The sequence below is a fragment of the Rattus rattus genome, chromosome 4, assembly GCF_011064425.1.
Source record: "Rattus rattus isolate New Zealand chromosome 4, Rrattus_CSIRO_v1, whole genome shotgun sequence".
Classification (NCBI taxonomy): domain Eukaryota; kingdom Metazoa; phylum Chordata; class Mammalia; order Rodentia; family Muridae; genus Rattus; species Rattus rattus.
This window is the reverse complement of record NC_046157.1, coordinates 140,083,015-140,107,132: the sequence shown is the minus strand read 5'-3', so window position 1 is coordinate 140,107,132 and position 24,118 is coordinate 140,083,015. Positions and strand designations below refer to the sequence as shown.

Here is a 24,118-nt window from a genome sequence, read left to right as displayed (position 1 = left end):
GGGCAGAGGGAAGATATGAGGGGACAGAGATGAATAGCACTGGGGTGCATGATATGAAACTCACAAATCAGTAAAAAGTTATTTAGCTGGAGGAAGCTGACGAGGAGGGCAACCCTATAAGAGGACTAGCACTCTCAATTAACTTGGACCCTGAGATCTCTCAGACACTGGATCACCAACCAGGCACAGCATACGCCAGCTGATATGAGGCCCCCAATACATACTACCGCAAAAGATGCATCTAACCTTCAAGAGACTGGAGGCCCCAGGGAATTTAGAGGTCTGGCAGTGGGGGTGGGGTAGGGATATCCTCAGGGAGATTAGGGGGATCTGAGAAGAGGTATGGAATGTGGAATAGTCAGAGGGTGGACCAGGAAGGAAATAAAATCTTGTGTGTAAAAATAAAAATGAATAAATTTTAAAAAACAAGATTATCTTAAGAATGAAATGTTGAATGTGACTAGGAACTTCATGACAATAATAAAATATGCTGTGTATTTGAGAAGTAGAGTTAGAAGGTTCAGAAACTCAAGAACAAGGTACCAAAATATAAAAAGAGTATCACAGAAATATACAAAACTGTTTAGTGTTAAAATAGCAGTCTCCACTTAAAATATTTCTGGAGTGAACAATCATGTCAGAAATAATTTAGCAGAGTTAGCAAAACATTGAGAAAATTAATTCTAGAAATAGGTGGATTTCTATGTTCCATGGAGAAAAAAAGAAACAGATTATTATAGTTATTTCTCCCTGAATATTACCTTCAAATGAGACCTTTTATTTCTTTTTGTAGTTGTTTGTGAGAAAAGCTTTTACTATATAAACCAAAGCTGGCCTCAAACTTACTATTCCCCATGGTGAGGAACAACAGGCATGCACTACATTGCTTGCCTAAAGAGTATGTCTTAAACCACTTGGACTTGAGCTTTATACACTGAATGTAATAGAAGAGAAAGTAGGAAAGAGCCTTGAATTCATTGGCATGGGGAAGGAGAAATTTCCTAAACAACTCCAATGGCTCAGGGTCTAAGATCAAAAATTGATAAATGGGACCTCATGAAACTGAAAAGCTTCTGTAAGGCAAAGGACATAATAGTCAATAGGACAAATCAGCAACCTACAAATTGAGAAAAATCTTCATGAACCCCACATCTGAAAGAGGGCTAATACCCAAAATATATAAAGAACTCAAGAAGCTAACCTTAAAAAAACCAAAACAACCCAGTCAAAGAAAAATGAGTGTAGAATTCACAACAGAGTACTCTCAAATGGCTGAGAAGCACTTAAAGAAATGTTCAAAGTCCTTAATAATCAGGGAAATGCAATTAAAAAAAAAAAACCCTGAGATTCTACCTTACACCAGTCAGAATGACTAAGATAAAAAATTCAGGTGACAACACATGCTGGTATGTGGAGAAAGAGGAACAATCCTTCATTGCTGGTGGGCTTGCAAACTGGAACAACCACTCTGGAAATCAGTCTTAGGTTCCTCAGAAAATTGGAAAAAGATCTATCCAAACACCCAGATATACTACTCTTGGTCATATACCCAAAAGATACCCCACCATGCCACAGGGGCACGTGCTCCACTATTTCCATAGTAGCCTTATGTGTGATAGCCATATCTGGAAACAACCCAAATGTCCCACAATGGAAGAATGGATACAGAAAATGTGGTTCATTTATACAATGAAATATTACTCAGCTATTAAGAACAAGGACATTGCCTTCTGATTTCTGCCTGTTCCTGGAGCTCGACTAGGCCCACAGCTCTCTGTACCCAAATCCCATGGGGAAGGAAGCTGGACTCTCAGAAGTGTGGACAATCCTGAGAGCTCAGGGGAGACCACCACTGCTGCTCACATCCCTAGCCCAAGAGGAACCCGCCTGGAGACCTCCAGACACAGGAACCAACATGTCTCTGCATGCACCCAAAGCTGAAAGCCAGTCACCAGGACCGCTGACACACCTGAGAGCAGAAGAACCACCTGGAGACCTCTAGACACAGGAACCAACCGAGGAACAGTCTGGAACAGGATCCTTCTGGTTTCTGCCTGTGCCCAAAGCTAACCCTGGTGACACAGCTCTCTGTACCAGATCCTGCTAGAAGAAAGCTGGTCTCCAGGAGTGCTGACACACAGGCTTTACAGGAGGGTAAAGCAACTGTCAGAGACAGCAAGGCCAGCTAACAGCAGAGACAATCAGATGGCGATGGGCAAGGACGAGAAGCTAAGCAACAGAAACCAAGACTCCTTGGCATCATAAGAGCCCAGTTCTCCCAACAAAGAAAATACTGGATATCAAAACACAATGGAAAAGCAACAATTGGATTTAAAATCACATCTCATGATGATGATAGAGGACTTTAAAAAGGAAATAAATAACTCCCTTAAAGAATACAGGACAACATAGGACCCTTAAAGAGGATATACAAAAATCCCTTAAAGAATTACAGGAAAACACAACCAAACAGGTAAAGGATAAAATGGAAATAGAAACAATAAAGAAATCACAAAGGCAGACAACCCTGGAGATAGAAAACTTAGGAAAGAGATCAGGAGTCATAGATGCAAGCACCACCAACAGAATACAAGATGTAGAAGAGAGAATCTCAGGGGCAGAAGATACCATAGAAAACATGGACACAACAATCAAAGAAACTTACAAGACAAAAAGCTCCTAACACAAAATACCCAGGAATCCAGGACACAATGAGAAGATCAAACCTAAGGATAATAGGTATAGATGAGAGGGAAGATTCCCAACTAACAGGGCCAGTAATATCTTTGACAAAATTATAGAAGAAAATATCCCCAACCTAAAGAAAGAGATGCCCATGAACATACAAGAAGCCTAGAGAACTCCAAATAGATTGGACCAGAAAAGAAATTTCTCCCAACACATAATAATCAAAACAACAAATGCACAAAGAAAAAAAAAATTAAAAGCACTAAGGGAAAAAGGTCAAGTAACATATAAAGGCAGACCTCTCAGAATTACACCAGACTTCTCACCAGAGACTATGAAAGCCAGAAGATCCTAGGCAGATGTCATATAGACCCTAAGAGGACACAAATGCCAGCCTAGGTTATTATATCCAGGAAAACTCAATTACCACAGATAGAGAAACCAAGATACTCCATGAAAAAAACAAATTTACACAGTATCTTTCCACAATCCAGCCCTACAAAGGATAATAGCTGGAAATTCCAACACAAGGAGGGAAAAAGCAAGAAAGTAATCTTCTTGGGAGAAAATAAGAGAGCCACACAAACATAATTCTACCTCTAATAACAAAAATAGCAGGAAACAACAATCATTATTCCTTAATATTTCTTGAAATCAATTGGAGACTCAATTCCCCAATAAAAAGACATAGACTAACAGAATGGGTAAGTAAAGAGGACCCAGCATTTTGCTGCATACAGGAAACACACTTCAGGGTCAAAGACAGACACTACCTCAATGTAAAAGGCTGAAAAACAATTTTCCAAGCAAATGGTCCCAAGAAACAAGATAGAGTAGCTATTCTAATATTGAATAAATTTGACTTTCAACCAAAAGTTTTCAGAAAAGATAAGGAAGGACACTTCATATTCATAAATGGAAAAATCCACCAAGATGAACTCTCACTCCTGAATATCTATGTTCCAAATGTAAGGGTACCCACATTCATAAAAGAAACCTTACTTTAATACAGTTTAACTCAATGAGCTTTAACTCAAGCCACAAATTGCAACTCACACAATAATACAAGGACACTTCAACACCCCATTCTCATCAATGGACAAATTAGGGAAACAGAAACAGGGAAACAGAAACACAGAGAAACAAACAAGCTATGAACCAAATAGATTTAACAGATATCTATAAAACATTTCATCCTACAGCAAAAGAATATACCTTCTTCTTAGCAGCTCATGGTACCTTCTCCAAAACTGACCATACAATCTGTCATAAAACAGGCCTCAACAGATACAAGAAGATAGAAATAATCCCATGCATCGTATCAGATCACCATAGACTAAGGCTGGTCTTCAATAACAACAAAAACAACAGAGAGCCCACATACACATGGAAGTTGAACATCACTCAATGATAATTTGGTCAAGGAAGAAATAAAGAAATTAAATACGTTTTAGAATTTAATGAAAATGAAGACACAACATACCCAAATTTATGGGACACAATGAATGCAATACTAAGAGGAAAACTCAAAGCTCTCAGTGGCTCCAAAAAGAAACAAGAGAGACCATATGTTAGCAGCTTGACAGCACACTTAAAAGCTCTAGAAAAAAAGAAGCAAATACACCCAAGAGGAGTAGAAGGCAGGAAATAATCAAACTCAGGCTGAAATCAACCAAATAGAAACAAAAAGAACTATACAAAACCAGGAGCTGGTTCTTTGAGAAAATCAAAAAGATAGATAAACTCTTAGCCAGACTAACAGAGACAGGATCCAAATCAACAAAATCAGAAATGAAAAGGGAGACATAACAACAGAATCTGAAGAAATTAAAAAAATCATAAGATCCTTCTACAAAAGCCTATATTCAACAAAACTGGAAAATATGGAGGAAACGAACAATTTTCTAGACAGATACCAGGTACCAAATTTAAATCAGTAGCTGATACATCTAAATAGTCCCATAACTCCTAAAGAAATAGAAGCAGTTATTGAAAGTTTCCTGACCAAAAAAAGCCCAGGACCAGAGGGTTTAATGCAGAAATCTATCCTACTTTCATAGAAGACCTCATAACCAATACTGTCCAAACCATTCCACAAAATAGAAACAGAAGGAACACTACCCAATTCATCTAGCCACAATTACGCTTATACTTAAACCACATAAAGACCCAACAAAGAAAGAGAACTTGAGACCAATTTCCCTTATGAATATCAATGCAAAAATACTCAGTAAAATTCTCTCAAACCAAATCCAAGAACACATCAAAATGATCATCATGATCAAGTAGGCTTCATCCCAGGGATGCAGGGATGGTTCAATATACAGAAATCTATCAATGTAATCCACTACATAACTAAACTCAAAAAAACCATATGATCATCTCATTAGACACTGAGAAAACATTTGACAAAATTCAGCACCCCTTCATGTTAAAAGTCTAGGAAAGATCAGGAATTCAAGGTCCATTCAAGAAAGCCATCATGGGGGATCAGAGGGAGAGAAGGACCTGGGTGGGAAGGAAAGGGAGAGGGGAAAAGAACAAGATCAAGTATTGGAGGGGGAACAGGAGTGAAGCCCTGAGGGCCATCAGAATGGAAATATGCAACCATGGGAGGTGGGGGACTCTTTAGAATGTATCAGTGACCTGGTAGGTGAGAAACTCTGAGGACTCAAGGGAGGGACCTTAGATGTAATGCCCAACAGTGGGGAGAGGGAACTTGTGGACTCTACCTCCAGTAGAAAGACTGGGCATCAGGTGAAGGGATGGGGTTGCCATCCCACAGTCAAAAACTGTGATCCAGAATTGTTCCTGTCTAAAAGAACTGCAGGGATAAAAATGGAGGACGCTGAGGGAAAGGAGGTCCAATGACTGGCCCAAATTGGGCTCCATCTCAAGAGGAGGCTACAAGGCCTGTCGCTACTGATGCTATGGTGTGCTTACAGACAGGAGCCTAGCACAGCTGCAGAGAAGCCCAATAAGCAGCTGATGGAGACAGAAGCAATAAATTACACCCAATCAATGGACTGAAATCTTAGGGACCCCTGTGGTTGAATTAGGGAAATGCTGGAAGAAGCTGAGGAGGAGGTTAACCCCTTAAGAAGACCAGCAGTCTCAACTAACCAGGACCGCTGGGATATCTCAGACACTGTGTCACCAACCAAGCAGCATATACTAGCTGGTACAAGTTCCCCCGCCTCCCGCCACCCCCCCCCCAACACATATACAGCAGAGGATTGCCTGGTTTGGCCTCATCAAGAAAAGATGCACCTAACCCTAGAGAGACTTGTGGCCCCAGGTAGTAGAGAGACCTGGCTGGGTGGTATAGGGAGTAGGAGAGTGGGGGGTGGGGACATTCTCTTGGAGATGGGGAAGGAAGAATGGGCTGAGGAACTGTAGGAGGACAGACCAGGAGGAGGATAGCAACTGGACTATAAAAAAAGATTAAAGATAATTAAAAAGAAAAACTGCATGCGTAACAATGAATAGCCTAGTAAGAGCACCAGTGGAAGGGGAAGCCCTTGGTCCTGCCAAGACTGAACCCCCAGAGAAAGTGATTCTTGGGGGGAGGGCGGTAATGGGGGGAGGATGGGGAGGGGAACACCCACAGAGAATGGGAGGGAGAGGGGTTAGGGGGATGTTGGCCCGGAAACTGAGAAGGGGAATAAAAATTGAAATGTAAATAATAAATACTCAAGTTAATAAAGATGAAAAAAAAAAGGACATCTTAAAAGCATGACAACAAAACAAATACTCAGAGCAGAAAACCAGTGATTGCCAGACAAACATTATTTCTTATCTCTGTTCAGAAAAAGCTAGGGTTTTCTATCTTAAAGAATATTTGGAAATAATACACACAAAGAAAAGGGGGGGTTAAGGAAATAGGGAGCCAGCTTCACAAGCATTAGATAAGGAGTCTGTATTGCTCAGAAACCTTGTGAGGAGTTTGGTGTAACGTGCTATAAGCCCAGCAATAGCATGACAACAGAACACAGGCCTGTCCTTGCAAACTAGGTCAACCTAGTAAAGATTCCGTTCTCAAAAGGTGGGAGGTACCAGAAAGCCAACCCGAGTTGTCCTCTGACATCTATAGACATCCTGGCCACATGGACACATGGGTACCCACATGTACCACCACAAAAAATAAAAGACACTTCAAACCCTGCCTTCTAAATGAAGTATTGTTTTCATTAACATTTTGCTGTATATTCCTCAAATATTTTTCTAGGAAATCACTGTATAATAATTTTTTATTCTCATTTTGCCAATTAATGGTGTAAAACAAAACTATTCTCATATAATTACATAATTTCTAGACATAATTTTAATAGTATACCAGTAATTTCCCCTGGATAAAGATATATTTTACACTTACATCATTAGAAATGAAAAGGAAAAGAAGCCATTTTATAAATGAAGATAACTCCTACTGGCACTACTCTCTAAGAACACAGCAGGGAAGGGTTATTTCCCCGTTGGCATCATACATCTCACTAATGTGATTACTGTTATCCATCAGCATCCAATGTTCTATAGAAAGCACTGACTCAGGAAACACTACTATCAAACAACACTCTTATAATTGAGAAACAACTACTGAAAACATCCCTATGGTAAAATTATTACTTTATATTGTGATTGTTTTGACAACAAACCTTGGCTTTTAACTTATGACACACAATTAGAAGGAATGGTTGAATTTACATGAGATAATTACCATTAGTGAAAATAAACAGTATGGCAATAATTCACTAGGATTTAATTTCATACCCCATTATGGAACTCATTAAGATTAAAAAATAAACCACAAAATTTGGACCTTATTTCAGATAGAAATTTATGTTCTCAGAGATAATATCCAAGGATCTCTTTAGAGCATCGTATGTTCATTTCAGAATAACAGTTCTAAAAATGTATAACCACCTCACTGACAGAATGTAATGCTCCAATTTTTTTTGGAGACTTAATCATACTTATTTGGTTCTTAGTGCCATGATTAAAGGTAAAAACAATAATTACAATTATGCTACTCTCAGATGATGCCCTTAAATAAATGAGTTAGGAATCAATGAGTAACAAATGTACAGATACCATCCCCAGAAAGCAACAGTGAATTTGAAGACAACATGAGAAAAGGTCATCAAGTACATATAAAAGTGATCTAAAGTGTTTTAAAATATATCATAAATAGTAAGCTTTATTTGACCCCAAAAATTATCCTAAAAGAATGGCTAAACTTTTAAAATTCTTCCATAATATGCAAAATTATGATATGTGCTGTAAAGCTAGAATGAGTAGACTTTTAGGTGACTGGAACACTTTACTTGTGAGATTCCTTATATAACTTCAGCTACAGAGAATGCAGCTAAAACTCACAGAAGTCCTCCATGAACCAAAAGAGGTTTCAAGGTCTGCAGCCCAGCTTGCTTACTCACATTTGAGAAGCATTCTCTCTCTTTAGAATTTCTTACTACGGTATAGATATTTCTTCTGCTTTGAATTTCTCATTTTCTTTGAGATTTTTCTTTTGAAGTATGTATATGTGTGTATACATATGTGTTTGAATGCTTATGGAGAGAAGAAAAGGATCTCAAGTATATGAGTCACAGGCATTTATGAGCTACTCCACATGTGTGTTAAAATCAGGAAACCTAATCCCCATGATAGGCGAGCAAGCTCTGGTAAATGCTAAGCCATCTCTCCAGTACCACTTTTTGTATGCTCTAATCCAGAGGCAAACTAGATGGGAAGCAAAACTGAAGGAGGTAGGCATGAGAGCCACAGGATACTGATGTGACTATTTCAGAATTAAAATAATCTCAATCTCTCTCAATCTCTCAACCTCTCAACCTCTCTCTCTCTCTCTCTCTCTCTCTCTCTCTCTCTCTCTCTCTCTCTCTCTCTCTCTCTTTAAATTTGGATACAAGGTCTACTACATCCCAGAGGAATATCATAACCCTGATCCTCCTGCCCCAACTTGCTCAGTGCTACAATAGCAAATGTGACCTCTACATCCAGTTTATCTCACACTGGGAAAGGAACCTAGAACCTCAAGCAGGCTACATTGTATCAACTGAGGTATATGGATAGCCTACCCCCAACACTTTTCAATTATGTCAATTATCTGTAAGAACGTGCAAAGCGTATTGGCATGGTCTGCATCCTGGGTCTACCCACTGTCTACATGCTGATAAACAGGCTGGCATTGAGGGAGCAGGGGGAGCTAGAACCTCTAATAGTAAGAGGGGTTCTTGAGTCGCAAGAGTTATGGCCTTAAGAAGGGTTCTTGAGAACCCAGACTCTTTGTCTTCCTTTTTGTTTCCTGGTTCCTGATGAGTAGGGTGTTTTGTTCTCCCAAATATGCTTGCCATGGTGTGTTGCCTCATTGCCAGCCTCCAACTGACAGTGAACCTCTAAAACTGCAAGCCAAGATAAGCACACCCTAGGTCAAAGCTTATCATCTCAGGTATTTTTCCTAGACTAAAGATGACCAACAAATGTTTCAAACATTCAGTGTTAATTCCTGTTCATAATATGTCACTTGCTGATCGAGGTGTTCAAACTAAAACAACAAAAGTCGCAATAAGACAAACCAAAGAAACCCTACTATTCTTAAGCTTATATAAAATCCAAAACAGAAGACAAAAAATAAGTATGTAAAAACATTAACAAAACAAATGTCAATTGTTAGCTGATATTCATGATAACTCATGAAATAACTTGACTGTTCTCATGTATTTTCTTCTAGTAGTAGTAACTGTACTTCATGCTAAGCAAATGTGCTACAACTGACCCTTATCTCCAGCTCTTGCCATGCTGGTGAGCTTTGCAGGTGGGTAGGATGAAAGAAGTGCAATCTCATGCTTATTTGACTATGCTCTTCCAGTAATATAAAAAAATATGCAAGGTTATGATGCTACTAGCTAGTTAAACTGGCATTAGCTGAACTTTTTAACTCCAAGTTTTGTGTTTGGTTTCGGTCTTCTCTTTACCGATGTGGATATATGTGACTGTATCTTGGGACAGTATGTGAACATATTAATATTAGTACAGGTGCCTGTGGAGTCCAGAAGAGACTAGCAGAGTCCATGGAGCTGCAATTACAGGATATTGAGAGCCATTCCGTTTAGATGCTGGGGACCAACTTCAGATCCTATGTGAGAGCAGTTTGTGCTCTCGCCCACTGAGCCATCTCAGTCTGTTTTTTAAGACACGGTCTCACTGTATAAGTCATTCCGGCCTTGAACTACAATCCTCTTGCCTCAGCCTCCCAAATGCTAGGATTGGAGGGAGGCTACCATGCCTTTCTGACTCCAAAATAACATTTTTAGGAATCAAAATTTTCTTTAGAACATTTTATCAGCATTTAAAATTATGTATTCATCTGAATGATTAAGGTAGCATCATTTATTTCCTCAACTGCCGTCTACTCTACCACAAGGGCAGAGCCCAGATCCAGTTTTGTTCAAGATTATATACCAGTGCATAGTTACATACTACTGCCATATTAGCATCAAATATTTGTAGATTATATGTGAAACATATATACATATGTATTCAGTAATATAGTCATGGCAATAAGTATAGTTTAGATAAGCAAAATAACATAGAAAATGTACTAGCCTGAAAAAAGATTCATTCATCATTTTATGAGCATCAACTTGTAATTGACTTTCATTGTGAACCCCCAAACCAGGATTCTTGTAAATGAGAATTCTTGCTGTCCTGTACAACCAACAAGTCTTTCATTCCAAGTAAAGCCTCAATGATACAAAGAATGACACTCAAAAAGTAAGTAAAACCAGTGGAAAATTATTTTAATAATAGAGCCAGGGATAAATGACAGCACAAAGAAAACTAGAGAGATATTTTAAAATATACTTTCAAAATAATCAGAAAAATTAAAGAAAATTTTTACTTAAGACCTATTTCACCAATGTCATTTGAGAACAGAGTAGCTACTTAATATGATTTCTATCAGGATAGGCATTTCCCTCTTTGCTATATCAGAAAGCTTTCAATATAACTAATATGATTACTGATATAAAAATCAATGTAAAATTATGGTGATGTGTGCTCACCTAGATCTAGGGTCTTTTTTTTAAAGTTACAATGAACTGGAGATCAAGGGAAAAGATACAAAACAGAAGTAATATCAATAAGGCAGTACATCTGCAGCTAAATACATCACTGATGTGAGTTTTAGAAGCATTAAAATCCTAGAAATACACTTCCTCAAGGAAAGGTTTTATAACTGCATTAATTCTATGAACTTTTTTGTCTAAAACTGTACCTATGAACTACTGATTATACTCTTGTAGTCCTTAAGTAGAAGAAAAATGGCTGTATTAAGTATAGATCAACAAAATCAAAATAAAATAAGCCAAATTCAGAAACGAAACTATTCAAGTAACACCTACCTTCTGGAAATGCCATTAGCCAGACATTTGTGGCTACAGGATTTAGAAGAGAGGGGTGATGAAGTTGGAGACAAGTTGAGAGGGGCAATCAAACTGTTAATGATCTCAGTCAACTGTGCACTCTACAAAGAAACAGTTAACACTTTAGTATGGCTAAGCATCATTAAGACCCTGTGTTGCTGTCCTGAGAGTCCTTATATGCTCTACTATATTGTATTTACTGATTTGCATATACTGAAGCATTCTTGCATACTAAAATGAAGCCTATTTAGCCATAGTGCTTGTTTGGTTTTTTTTGTTTTTTTTTTTTTTGTTTTTTTTTTTTTTGTTTTTTTTTTATGTGTTCCCATTGGTCTACTTTCTCCAAGAAGACCTCACATCTATGGGTTAATCTGCTCAGAATCTAAATGACCCCGATCACCTCTCAAGGGTTGGGATTATGACCTAGAAACTAATGCTGAATACATGTGACTTTTGGAGGAACATTTGATATCTAAACCTTGCCAAACAGTTTAAGGAGCAAAAATGTATCTAAAGTTATTTCATAACGCAGGGACTCTACTTACCTGTTTCTCTATGTTTCGAAGAAGTAGTGTAGGGCTGCTTGGTGACATCTCAAAATCATGTTCTGGTAAAGGCTCTTCACTCCTCTGGGAAACCTGAGAATTCACTGAAGTGTTTAATGAAACTGCTTGGTTTGAAAACTGTATTTGTTTTTTCAAAATGTCTTTTGGAAGCTGACATTCTTCTAAGATCACTATCCCCTAGGGGGTAAAAAACAGTAAAAGTGATCACATCCTACTATCCTCATAGGAAACATAAGATGTAGAACTGAAAATATAGTTTATATGTCTTTAAAAACTGGCTGACTGGGAAGGGAGAGGTGGCTCAGTAGTAAAGAACGTGTACTATTTATTCTTTCAGAGGAACTAGTTTGGATCCCAGCACCTGTGTGTGCAGTCTCCAACTCCACAACTAGCTCCAGGGCATCCAACAGACTCTTCTGGCCTATGTGTGTGGCACACATGTGCACACACACACATACACACAAATGAAAAAAATAAAAACACCTTATTTTATATCCTGTGTGATTAGACTCTAAGGAAAGATGGTAGAATGGAAACTGCCTCTGTGTGTCTATACCATTCCAAGATTTAAAAAAAATAAGTAAAAGTAAGTAGATAACTAAAAGGCCATAATCCAAAGAGAAAAAAGGGGAAAGAGTTTTGGAAATCCACAAAAAAAAAAAAAAAAAAAAAAAGTAGTAACAACACTAAAAATAACAGAGAAACAAGTAATAGTCTGAAACAAAGAAAGACAAACCAAACAGTTTCACCTACCCACCTGCAGAGGGAAGGAAAAAGGAAAAGGGGGCTATATCAAAAGGTACAGCTGGGGACTGAATGTACAGGGGTATTCAAATAACCAGAAAAGATACCCCAAACCAGAAGAGAGATCCAAGCCAATAGTGAACATAGAAAGACAGAATCAAAAACCTAATAACTCCAAAACAATAACAACCACCAAATCTACTAAACTCAAAACTTAAAAGATAAAATTTTAGATTAAGACCTAAAAAATGATCAATGACCTGAAAGAGGCCTCAAACAGATAAACGAAGTAAGGAAATCAACATTACCTACAGAGAAAAGATAGCAACATAAAGACGTCAGGAGAAAATTAATAGAGGAGAGGAGAAAATCAAGGCAATGATTGATATTTTTGAGAAAAGAAAGAAATGTTGGAAATAAAAGCACATAAAAGCAAATACATGAGAATTATAAAAGCAAGCAGTACTACACACAGTAATGGTTTGCGATTCCACCTATGTCTTCTATTGTTATTTAAGAGATCAGTATTTAAAAGAATCATTAATTTTGTTTTGTTGCAAAACAGACATAAACCTTGGATACTGGAAGAAAATTTTTAATCTTGTTGAAGTTGTACTATTATAAACTCAAATTAGAATGCTGAAATTTCGTAAAATTAGAAGCAATCTCAAGAAGTAACCACAAAGAAAATAACTATAGTATATACACAAAATAACTACATTTTAGTGTAAATCCAGGCATGGTGCTGCTACAAATCTTTTAACTCACAATACTTGGGAGACAGATACAAAAGAATGTCTGTAAATTCAAGGCCTACCTGATCTACATATCAACTTCCAGATCAGCCAATAAGGTACAAAATACGATTAAAATAAATAAACAAACAAACAAACAAACAAACAAATACAGTAGTATAAGAAATGAGTTACAAAAAAAGTTTAACAACATTCAGAAAACAAACAGTAAGATGTCCAAAGTAGATACTTATAATTAATTACTTTGATTATAAATGGATTAAATTCACCAACTAGAAGTCAGTAATTAGCACAAATGGATGAAAACATGTATAAATGTGAACCTGTCTAGTCTAAATCCAATGATATGATAAACTGAATTTGATAGAAAAACATATTCCTGGCTAATAGCAACCAAAGCAGACATGCCTAGAACTATCCAACAGCACCATATGCATTGTACATTTTCCACAAAAGGCCATATGTTGAGCCACAGAAGTTAAAGCTCAAAATAAGAATAAAAATTTTTTTGAAAATTCAATACAAATATGGAAAGAAGTAAAACTATCCATTTTGCAGGTGATATATGATACTATATATTAGAGATCCTAAAAAGTCTATCAGCAACTTTCTAGAAACAATAAACTTCAACAACATGTCAGGATACAGATCAACTTGCACAAAATACAAGAACAAACAAACATACAAGGAAGATGACCATGGACACACTCTCATTCACAATAGCCTCAGAGAATTTATAGGAGTAAGCCAAGCCAAGGAAATGAAGAACTTCTATAATTAAAACTTTAAACCTCTGGGGAAAAGAAGAGATAGACATTAGAAAATGGGAAGAACTAACATTGTGAAAATGACAGTTCTGCAAAAATATATTTATAGATTTAGTTTACTCCAAATCAAAATCCCAATTTCATTCCTCACAGAAACAGAAAAGGGCATTCTAAACTTCGTATGGAATCACAAAGATCCCAACTAGCCAAAACAATTCCAAGCAAAAAAGAGCAATGCTACAGGGATTACAACTCCAGGCTTGAGATAAATTACAGAGCCACAGTAAAAACAACATATTGGCATACAAAAAAAAGGGAGGGCCAATGGAACAAAAATTCAAAGACCCAAACATGAGCACATCTAACTTCAGCCACTTAATAGTTGACAAAAAGACCAAAAACACATACTGGAAGAAAGAAAAGAAATCGTCTCTTCAAATAGTTCTGAGGAAATTGGATGACCACAAGCAGAAGAATGAAATTAGACCCATTTTTTTATCACCTTGCATGAAAACTCTAAGTGCATCAAAGACCAAACCTGAAATCCCAAACTCTGAAACTACTAGAAGAAAACATAGGCAGGGCCCTACGTGATTAGGTGTAGGAAAGCACTTCCTGAATAGGGCTCCATTTTCCTCAAGAAGCAAGGCATCAATTGTAAAGTGAGATTTCACGAAAGTAAAAAGCCTCTGCACAGCTAAAGAAACAGCCAGGTGAAGAGGAAGACCACAGAATGGGAGAGAATTTTCACTAGCTATACATCTGACTAGGGTTTAATATCCAGAACATAAAAGAACTTAAAAAAATAGAGAGTCAAGAAAAGTTTACCCATTCAAAAATGGGCCTGGGACATGGAGAGTTTTTAAAAGAAGGAAAAAATTACTAAGAAATATCTCAAAAACTGTTCATCATCCATAGCAATTAGGGAAGTCTAAATAAAAAAAAAAAAAAAACTGGGATTTCATCTGATCCCAATGAAAGAGGCAAGGATCAACAAAAAAACCCACATCAAATGCTGGAAGAGATGAGGGGAAAGGACTCTTATTTACTGCTGAGGGTATTGCAAATGGGTACAGGTACTGTTGAAATCGGTGTAGAGGACTGTCAAAGGGTTAAAAATAAATCTACTGTATGACCAGCTATAGCACCCCTTGGCATATGCCCAAAGGACTCAGCATCCTCCTCCACAGACATTTGTCTGGCTGTGTTCACTGCTGTTCTATTCATGATGGCTAGGAAATGGAAATAAAACATAAACCAAACACTGGAAGATAGACTCCTTGATTCTAAAATGACTAGAATAATCAAAATAGTATAATAGTAGTCTAAATGTACAGACATATAGAGCAATAGAACAAAGAACAGAGAAATAAAATATTTGCATATATGGTCAAATGAGTTTTGAGAATGGTGTCAAAACCTTTCAACAGAGAAAGCAAAGTCTGAATTTTCAACTAATGGGCCAGGGAAAACTGGAGATTTACATGCAAAAGAACTAACTCTAAATACCAAAATTAACTCAAAATAGACCAAATAACTCACTAGAAGACTCTTGAAGAAAACATAACACCAAAGGCACAGATAAAAATAGAATAGATAAAAGAGACTGCATAAAAATAACATAAATAAAGTAAAAAGACAGCAAACAAAAGAGGAAAGATATGAGATATTCCAGAGACTATATACAAATAACCAATAAACTAAAAATATGTTAAATATCATTAATATTAAGGAAATATAAACCAATTGAAAAGAGATTCCATTGACATTCAGTATTATTATCATTTAAAAAAAGGGCAAAAAACCAAAATGTTGGCCACAACTTAGAGATACTGGAACTACCGTATACTATAGTTCATTAACAATTAAAAATAGAATTGTCATACAATCCTATAGTTTCATTTCTGGATGTATAACCAAAAGAATTAAATGAGTGCCTTTTTTTTTTTTTTTTTTTTTTTTGGTTTTGGTTTGTTTTGGGTTTGTTTCTCAAAAAGGGTCACACAGTCATTAAGCCCTGACTGGCTTGGAACTCATTGTGTAGGGAGGGAGACCTTGAACTCAAGTCCATTTGCCTCCCTTTCACATGTGCTGTGACTAAAGGCATACATTCTGTTTCACTGAAAAAAGGACTCTGAAGAGATCAATGTTTCCCTTTATTCCTAGCATGCAGGCAACATACACATCTGTCACTGGATCAATGGATACACAAAGTGTGATAAATACACAACTATTCAGCTTTCAGAAAGGAAATTCAAGAATGCACTTCAATGTCCACAAAATGGAAGGATCAAGGGCTATAAGATAGCCAGTCACAAATAAGCTGGGTATTATTATGTTTCCCCTGTAAACAGACATAGTTATTAAGATTTTTGACATGGAAAACTGGGTAGTCATCGTTTAATGGGTATAGTTTCCAGTCCTAAAGAGACCAGGCAAGCAGTGATGCACGCCTTTAATCCCAGCACTCTGAAGGCAGAGGCAGGCAGAGCTCTATAAATTCAGGCCAGCCTGATCTACAAAGTGACTTCCAAGACAGCCAGGGCTACACAAAGAGGAAAAAGAGGAAAAAAAGAAAAGGAATAGAAAGAAAATGTATGCCTGATATTACTAAAATACTTAATACTATTACCTTGTACACATAAAAATGAATACAATGAAAAATTGTGTTATATATACATTTGACAAAATTTTTTAAATGTATATCATTTCTATTAGTTGAAATTCAATTGTTTAAAAGTATTATCAAATGATCTTTATATATATATGTATATATACGTATATATAATGTATATATATATGCTTAAGAAAAGCAATATTAATTCTAAGAAATTAATGTTTGGCCCATTTATACACAGCCACCCAAACTAGGTAATATTGATGAAGCCAAGAAGTGCATGCTGACAGGAGCCTATATTAATATAGCTGTCTCCTGAGAGGCTCAGGCAGAGCATGTCAAAAACAGAGGTGAATGCTAGCAGCAAACCACTGAACTGAGAACGGGACCCCCATTGGAAGAATTAGAGAAAGGAATGAAGGAGTTGAAGGGGCTTGCAACCCCGTAAGAACAACAATGCCAACCAGCCAGAGCTCCCAGGGACTAAACCATTATCCAAAGACTACACATGGACTGACCCAGGGCTCCAGCTGCATAGGTAGCAGAGAATTGACTTGATGGGGCACCAATGGGAGGAGAAGCCCTTGGTCCTGCCAAGGCTGGACTCCCCAGTGCAGGGGAATGTCAGTGAGGGTGGGGAGGGAGGATGTGGAGGGGAAATACCCTCATAGAAGAAGGGCAGGGGGATGGGATAGGGGGTTATGGCCAGGAAACAGGGAAAGGGAATAACATTTGAAATGTAAATAAAAAATATCCAATAAAAAATAAAAAATAATAAAAATTTTAAAAATAAATTAATGTTTGAAAATCTTAACTAGCTACTTTCATGAAACAATAATTATTTTATGTGAAGACATTATACAGGCAACAATTTTAACAAAAATAAAGCAGCACTGACAATACCTTGGAGGCACGAATCTGCCTGTGAATATCTGTTAGCTGCTGGATTTTGTATTCCAGCTCTGAAATCTGAGCTTGAAGCCAAGTCCATCGGCTGCCAACCTGCGCTCTGTCTATAAGCCACTTCCATTCAGTACTGGAGTTGCTGAGAACAAAACAAACACTGTTAGTCAAAGCACAAAGTCAGTCAGATTTTCAGAATGCTAAATAACTTCCTTGATGAGTTTCATAAAATGTAATTTCTTTTAGAAGACATGTACACTACATCAAGGAAATGGCAGATTGATTTCTTCTCAAAGGAAATTTGATTCCTTACCTTTCTCCTACACAAATGCTTGGCTTTTGTCAATATGATGTACCCAACAGTAGGATAATCCCTCTGTAATTTAATATGCTACTAATGCTAAGGGCTTTCATGGGGAATGAACCAGTTCAGGAAAGAAAGCAAGGATGACAACTCCAACATCCCGTAACATCTGTTCCGTACGCATTTTACATGTAAAAGTGGATGTCAAGAACAAGAGAACCCATGTGAAGTATACCTAAATTCATTTAATGAGCTCTAGTGTGCTTTACTACGTAATGCTTACTTGGTACAATATAAGTATCATATTACTAATTACCTAAAACTCAAAATTAAACACATTGACAATAATTTACAAAAACTTAATCCTCTGCTGCATTTCTTTCTCTTAATGCCCTCCCTCCCTCCCTCTCTTTCTTTCTTTCTTTTAAAAGTATCTCAATGCATACCTTGGCTGGCCTGGACCCAGGCTGAGCCCCAAACTCATAGAACTATACTGCCTCTGACTCCCAAATTCTGGATTAAAGTCCTGTACCACCATGATCAGACTTTACATTTCAAATAATTATTTTGAATGCATGTCTTCAGTTGCTTTTTAAGATAAACATCTTGTTAAAAAACTTAATGACTGTGCTGTGGCAAGGACCTTCCCCTAATGAATAAAGATTTCAGAGGACCAATCACTGGGCAAGGAGTAGGCGAGACAGGTCAGAGGTGGGAAGAGAGGAGAAGAGGAACTTGGGCCTTTTGGGGCAGAGAGAGCTGGCATAGAAGATGTAAGGAATTAGAAGTCCCCCATTAGATTGCCGATCTGCCATCAGAGGATTTAATTAGTTATGGCTTACTAATTAGGATATTAGTAGTTGTGCCCAGAGATTGAGTTACCTGTTGATTCTAAACTAAATTTGAGTGGTGTTTTCCTTCACCCAGGACTCAACTGGGTTCAAGAGAAATGTACAGGACATGTGGAATTTGGATGTGTGGGGCTGGCCTGGTAGCGACCCACCAAGGGAACTTAGAGAGTTGGGTGGAGACACTTTGAGAGCTCTGGGCCAGAGAGTCTGCTGAGTCTGGCTGGGAATGTGAGCAGAGTCCACAACAAGAGAGCGGCGAGATTGGCGGTGTCTACATGGGGCTAGTAACAAAGGCAACGAGACCACTGGGGCCAAAGAGCAACCGGTGCTGGTATGGGATGGTGCATCCCTTTATTATTTTTGTTTCCTGTTCCTCTGTTTCCCGCTACACTATGCTCCACAATACAAAGAACAAAGAATTTATAAAGACCTCTACTTTCATGTATGTTGAAGCCTATTAGTTCTTCTTTTAGCAGAACTCTCTAAGAAGCTGTAGTTTTTGAGACTACAAATGAATTATTTCATGAAAAAAGTATAAATGGATAAGCTAGAAAAATAATTGCAATTATACATGGTATGGCAGGAAAAGAAGAGTGGAGAATAAGGGAAGGAAGGAAATTAACAGACTGCCAAGGGGAAAATATCACCAAAAATTGAAAATATAACTCAACTATGTAATAGAAATATATATGAATATTTTAAAAATATCTGAAAGGTATATTTTCAAGATCATAGAATGTATACCACAATGATCTATAATAATAATCACAGGTGATAACAAATCAATATAGGTTCATAAATGATGGTAATTGGTATGGATGTGAATTTGTGGAGATAGGAATTCTGATATTTACTGTCTTCCTGTGAAGCCAAAAATACTCTAAAAATTTAAAAAATGTATAATGGAAACAAAACAAATCAAACAAAATAGGTCAGGCATGTAGCACATGCCTTTTATCCCAGCAGTTAGGGGACAGAGGCAGGCTGATAACTCTGAGTTCAAGGGCACCCTGGTCTACATAGTGAGTTGCAAAACAACCAGAGCTACATAGGGAAACTCTGTCTTTAAAACAATAATAATAACTTTATGATGGAATGTTCATATAAACTCAGCCAGAACAGATACTGAAGAGACAATTTTCTTTCAGATAAGTAAGGCAATTATTCTAACTTTGCTATATAGAATTTCGTAAATATAATAGGACATTATATCAGTGTTTCTAAAAAGCCATTTCTAAAAGATTTTAATTGTTGTAATATGAATGATGACACCATATGCAGCAGTGTTTCTCTAGACATATTTACATTTTCAGTTTATAGTCAAAATTATAATTTTGTACTTTTAAAAAAAGTAAGAGTACATACATATTTAAAATTCATTTTATAGAGTTAATATTTCTTAGTACTAAATGCCTATCATGAAGTTTAGAGAGTAAAGCAAGAGCCATACCAAACACAACTTTGTACAGGTGAGATTAATAATTTAGTGCACAATGGAAGTGACTAGAAAGTACTAACAAAATTATTTCCTCAAGCAGTGCTGCTACTAAAGCCACGAGACATGACAAGAAACAAGGAAGATATCACTGGTGTACAAATTGTAGCCTCCAAATCCCTCACATGCTACCACTGTTTCACAGAGCCTTCTCTTTACTGAGGTTGGAGCCACGTGACTACTACTGACCAACAGGCTCTGAGGAAAACCATCATTTCATCTACCCGAGGACCTTCAAATCCACTGGTGCAGATAGAAAAGCTATGAAACCACACTAGAGAGTGGGGGACATCCCAAAGCATAAACCACGGTAGATTTCTTCTATGTTAAAGCAGTGAGATTATGAGCTTAACCTATTACTTATTAGTCATAATCTATTTTGACTAAAACAATCTGAAAATAGTTTGGACCGACAAGAGAAGATAAATAAGATGAAGTGGGTAAAGTTCATTTAAAATTTAAAATTAGAGAAGATCATTATGGCAGAGTCCATAAGGGAAGCAAAGGACATTTTTCAACTTCTTTCATTACATGTTGCTTCAGTTAGCAAATTTTCTTGTTAACATTCAATTGACTTGAATATGAAGTTGATGACATACAAAATATAAAAAAAATTCATTTCTTAATATAATACTTATGGGAAAGATACTGTCACTGAAGTTAATACCAAAACTCATTTTTATTTTTACAAATTGTATCAAGTTATAGCAACAGACATTGCAATAATAGATTAAATTTAAATGAACCAAATCATGCTGAAGTTTTGTGATGCATGGAATGAATTTGTTATAATGGATAATTTATCCCACCCTATACTAGGAATAATTAAAAGGCTATTTGCTGAATGTAAAGGGGGTGAACAAGCCTTTTCACCCAAGAGTTCCTTTGCTTAGAAACACGTTTTTCACCTGACTAAGACAGATGCAGATACTCACAGCCAACTACTGGACTGAATCTAGGGACCCCATCACCTGACTAAGACAGATGCAGATACTCACAGCCAACTACTGGACTGAATCTAGGGACCCCAATAGAAGAGTTAGGGGAAGGGCTGAAGGAGCTGAAGGGGATTGAAACCCTACAGAAAGAACAACAATATCAACTAACCAGACCCCACCTCCTAGAGCTCCCAGGGACTAAGCCACCAACCAAAGAGTACACATGGAGGGACCCATGGCTCTAGCTGCAGATGTAGCAGATGATTGCCTTATCTGGCATCAGTGGGAGGGGAGGTGCTTGGTCCTGTGGAGTGGAGGCTTGATGACCCAGCAAAGAGGCATGCTAAAGGGGTGAGGTGGGGGTGGGTAGGTGGGTGGGGGAGCACCCTCTCAGATGCAAAGGAGTGGGGCATGGGTGGGGGGGTTCATGGAAGGGAAATAACAATTGAAATATAAACAAAATGATTAATTAAAAAAAAACATGTTTTCTTAAAAATATTGTTGCAAACATTACAGACCACAGGTAAGTTTATAGTGGACTTTTTTGACAACAGTTGTTGAATTTAAAATCAAAACATGGTCTAATATAAACAACATATATAATCAATGATGTAACTACAGAGTAAACCAATCTGAATATAAATTAGATATGTTAGAGAACCTATACGATTTGAGTCATATGTAATTGTTATGTAAGTTTGGGCTGCTAAACCTCTAAGGACAATGGCTCTCTGCATCTCAGAGGTGTGCAAGACTGAGCAGAGTACCGGCTGCTGGCCCTTGTTGGGATTCCTATCTCTAACAAAGAGCAAGGCAAGGGCATCTGTGCCTGGACGCCACTTGGGCTGTGTAAAAGCAGTACGTCTTCCAAAGGGTGGCCTATGCTTTACATTTCCATCCTGGCTTGCTTGTACTCCACACTTAACTTGTTGGTGGAAATACTACAAGCTTCTTTTATTATGGAGGTATTTGCCTATATGTATGCATGCATATGTATGCATGGATACTGCATCCATACCCAGTGCCATAGGAACCCAGTTCATGAACCTCAGAACTGGACTTACAAAGGTGGATGCTGAGGAAAAAATATGCTCTTAACCCACCATACCAACTCTTCAGTTCTGGCCTTAATACTTGAACTTAGAGTCTAGATTTTGGATTTGAAGTATAGTTTCTGAACAAAGAGCTTTCCAGTATTACCAAAGCTTAAAGAAAGACATATTTAATGTAATCTTTCTTTTAATACAGGTTTTGTTAGCTCATAATACACATAATACAGCAAATTAATGACTAAACATCAAGAGAGAATGTCTATTTGTAAGAAATAACCGTGTTTAAAAAAAAAAAAAAGATTTGCCCTAGAAAAATAAACTGGTCAACCTTCTCAACTGGTATTTGCTCACCTAGGAAAATCTTTCTACCCTAGAATGGGGTTCCTTAGGATCAGAGGTTAGTGAACGTTTTCTGTGAAGACACACATAGATAATAAATGCTTTAGGTTTTGTATCCACAGGATCTCTGTAACTGTTCAACTCTGCCTTTGAAATATGAGAGTAGCTTTGGCCATACACACCCCAAGGTGGCTGTGTTCCAATATAACTATTTTCAAGACAGGAACTGAATCCCATTTGGTCCATGGGTATGTTTGCCAACACCTGCTGAAGATTACTTTCTCATATGCACCTCCTGCTTTCCAAAGGATTATGCGGAGTTCCGTTCATAACATGCCTGTGCAAAAATCATGTCCACATTTAACTGGGCTATCTTACTGGTGTAACTCCTTTATCAAATCTAACTTACTAGAAATATTTCATTACCAGTCTACACATGGCTAAATAGACAAATGACAGATAGCCTAAAGTATGTGTGTCTGTGTAACAGTGCGTTCTAAGTAGGTTTTGTTTTGTTTTGAGGCCCGGCCTATGTAGCTCAGGCTGTTACGTTGTCAGTTACAAGTGGGTTTAATACTCAAATTACTTTTGGTATTTATTTAAATTGAGTGTTAAATTTCTTTCTTTCATAATGTGGGTGCTCATGATTAAAATAGTTGCCAAATTCTATTTGATATTTATTTTGGATTTTTGGTGGCTACAGTGAAAGGAGCTGTATTTCTGCTGCTTCCTTATATTTTTGTCTAGTGTCATAATCAAGTTAATGCTGGCCTCAGAGTGAACTGGGATATATTTTTCTCTTTTACCCTATCAAGGAGTTTTTATAGGATTGCAATTATTTGTACATCCATTTCAAAAATAATCAGTGAAAATATCTAGGCCAGAAATTATACCTGGAAAGATTATCAATTTAATGTTTTCTAAATGATATAACATCTATCATGTTTTCTGTTTCTCCTTTAGCAATATTCAATAAATTTTGTTATAAATCATAAGACTATTTCCGTAGAATACAGTCCTTCTGCTGCCTGTGGAAAAGATTTTCTTGGCTCCTCTAGCATGGCTGCCTAAGCACATAATCACCTCTGACCCTAATTCTTATTTGTCCTTTAAAAAAAAAAAAAAAAAGACTATTTGGTCCAAAGATTTTTTGAATCATCATAATGTTACCTTATTGTTTTAATAATACCTATAATATCTTTATTTCTGGTTTTGGTCTTTTTTTTCTAATAGCCTAGATATATTTATCAACTCTGTCTGAACAAAGACAACTTGTGGCTTGTTAGTCCTTGATTTCTACAGTTTTTTCTCTTTTTATTTTATATTTCATTTGCTATAGGTTTTATACCACAGACCAAAGATTTTTATACCATTCTTTCCTACATATACATTCAGAGCCAAACATATTCCTGTCATGCTGAACAAGGAACTGTATTGAAGACATGACATCTGATCGAGACATATTTTCCAATGTGTTATTAATACATCCAAAGGATGAAAATGTAATTTCCAAGATGCCATTGTTCTATTGAGTGAAAAGAAGATTTCTGGTGTCCAGTCTACTATACCTACTTTTGAAATGTCTTTGGTCATAATCACTGAAGATGTTGGAGAAATTGTAAATATACTACATTTGAATGGGGTAGAAATTGCATTTC

At 37.1% G+C, this 24,118-nt stretch overlaps 1 protein-coding gene across 13 annotated transcripts in view; it reads right to left on the bottom strand.

Annotated features, from left to right (window-relative positions):
- Positions 1 to 24,118, bottom strand: part of Kansl1l (KAT8 regulatory NSL complex subunit 1 like) — a 105,755-nt gene that overhangs the window by 45,331 nt on the left and 36,306 nt on the right. For 10 of the 13 annotated variants that reach the window (XM_032901265.1, XM_032901269.1, XM_032901270.1 and 7 more), the window contains exons 3-5: positions 17,482 to 17,623; positions 11,675 to 11,872; positions 11,109 to 11,230 (exon numbers count right to left, since the gene is read on the bottom strand). In XM_032901265.1, the coding sequence (XP_032757156.1) occupies positions 11,109 to 11,230; positions 11,675 to 11,872; positions 17,482 to 17,623 (462 nt within the window). The remainder of the gene's footprint in view (positions 1 to 11,108; positions 11,231 to 11,674; positions 11,873 to 17,481; positions 17,624 to 24,118) is intronic. The other 3 variants (XM_032901272.1, XM_032901273.1, XM_032901279.1) reach the window with 1 other exon arrangement.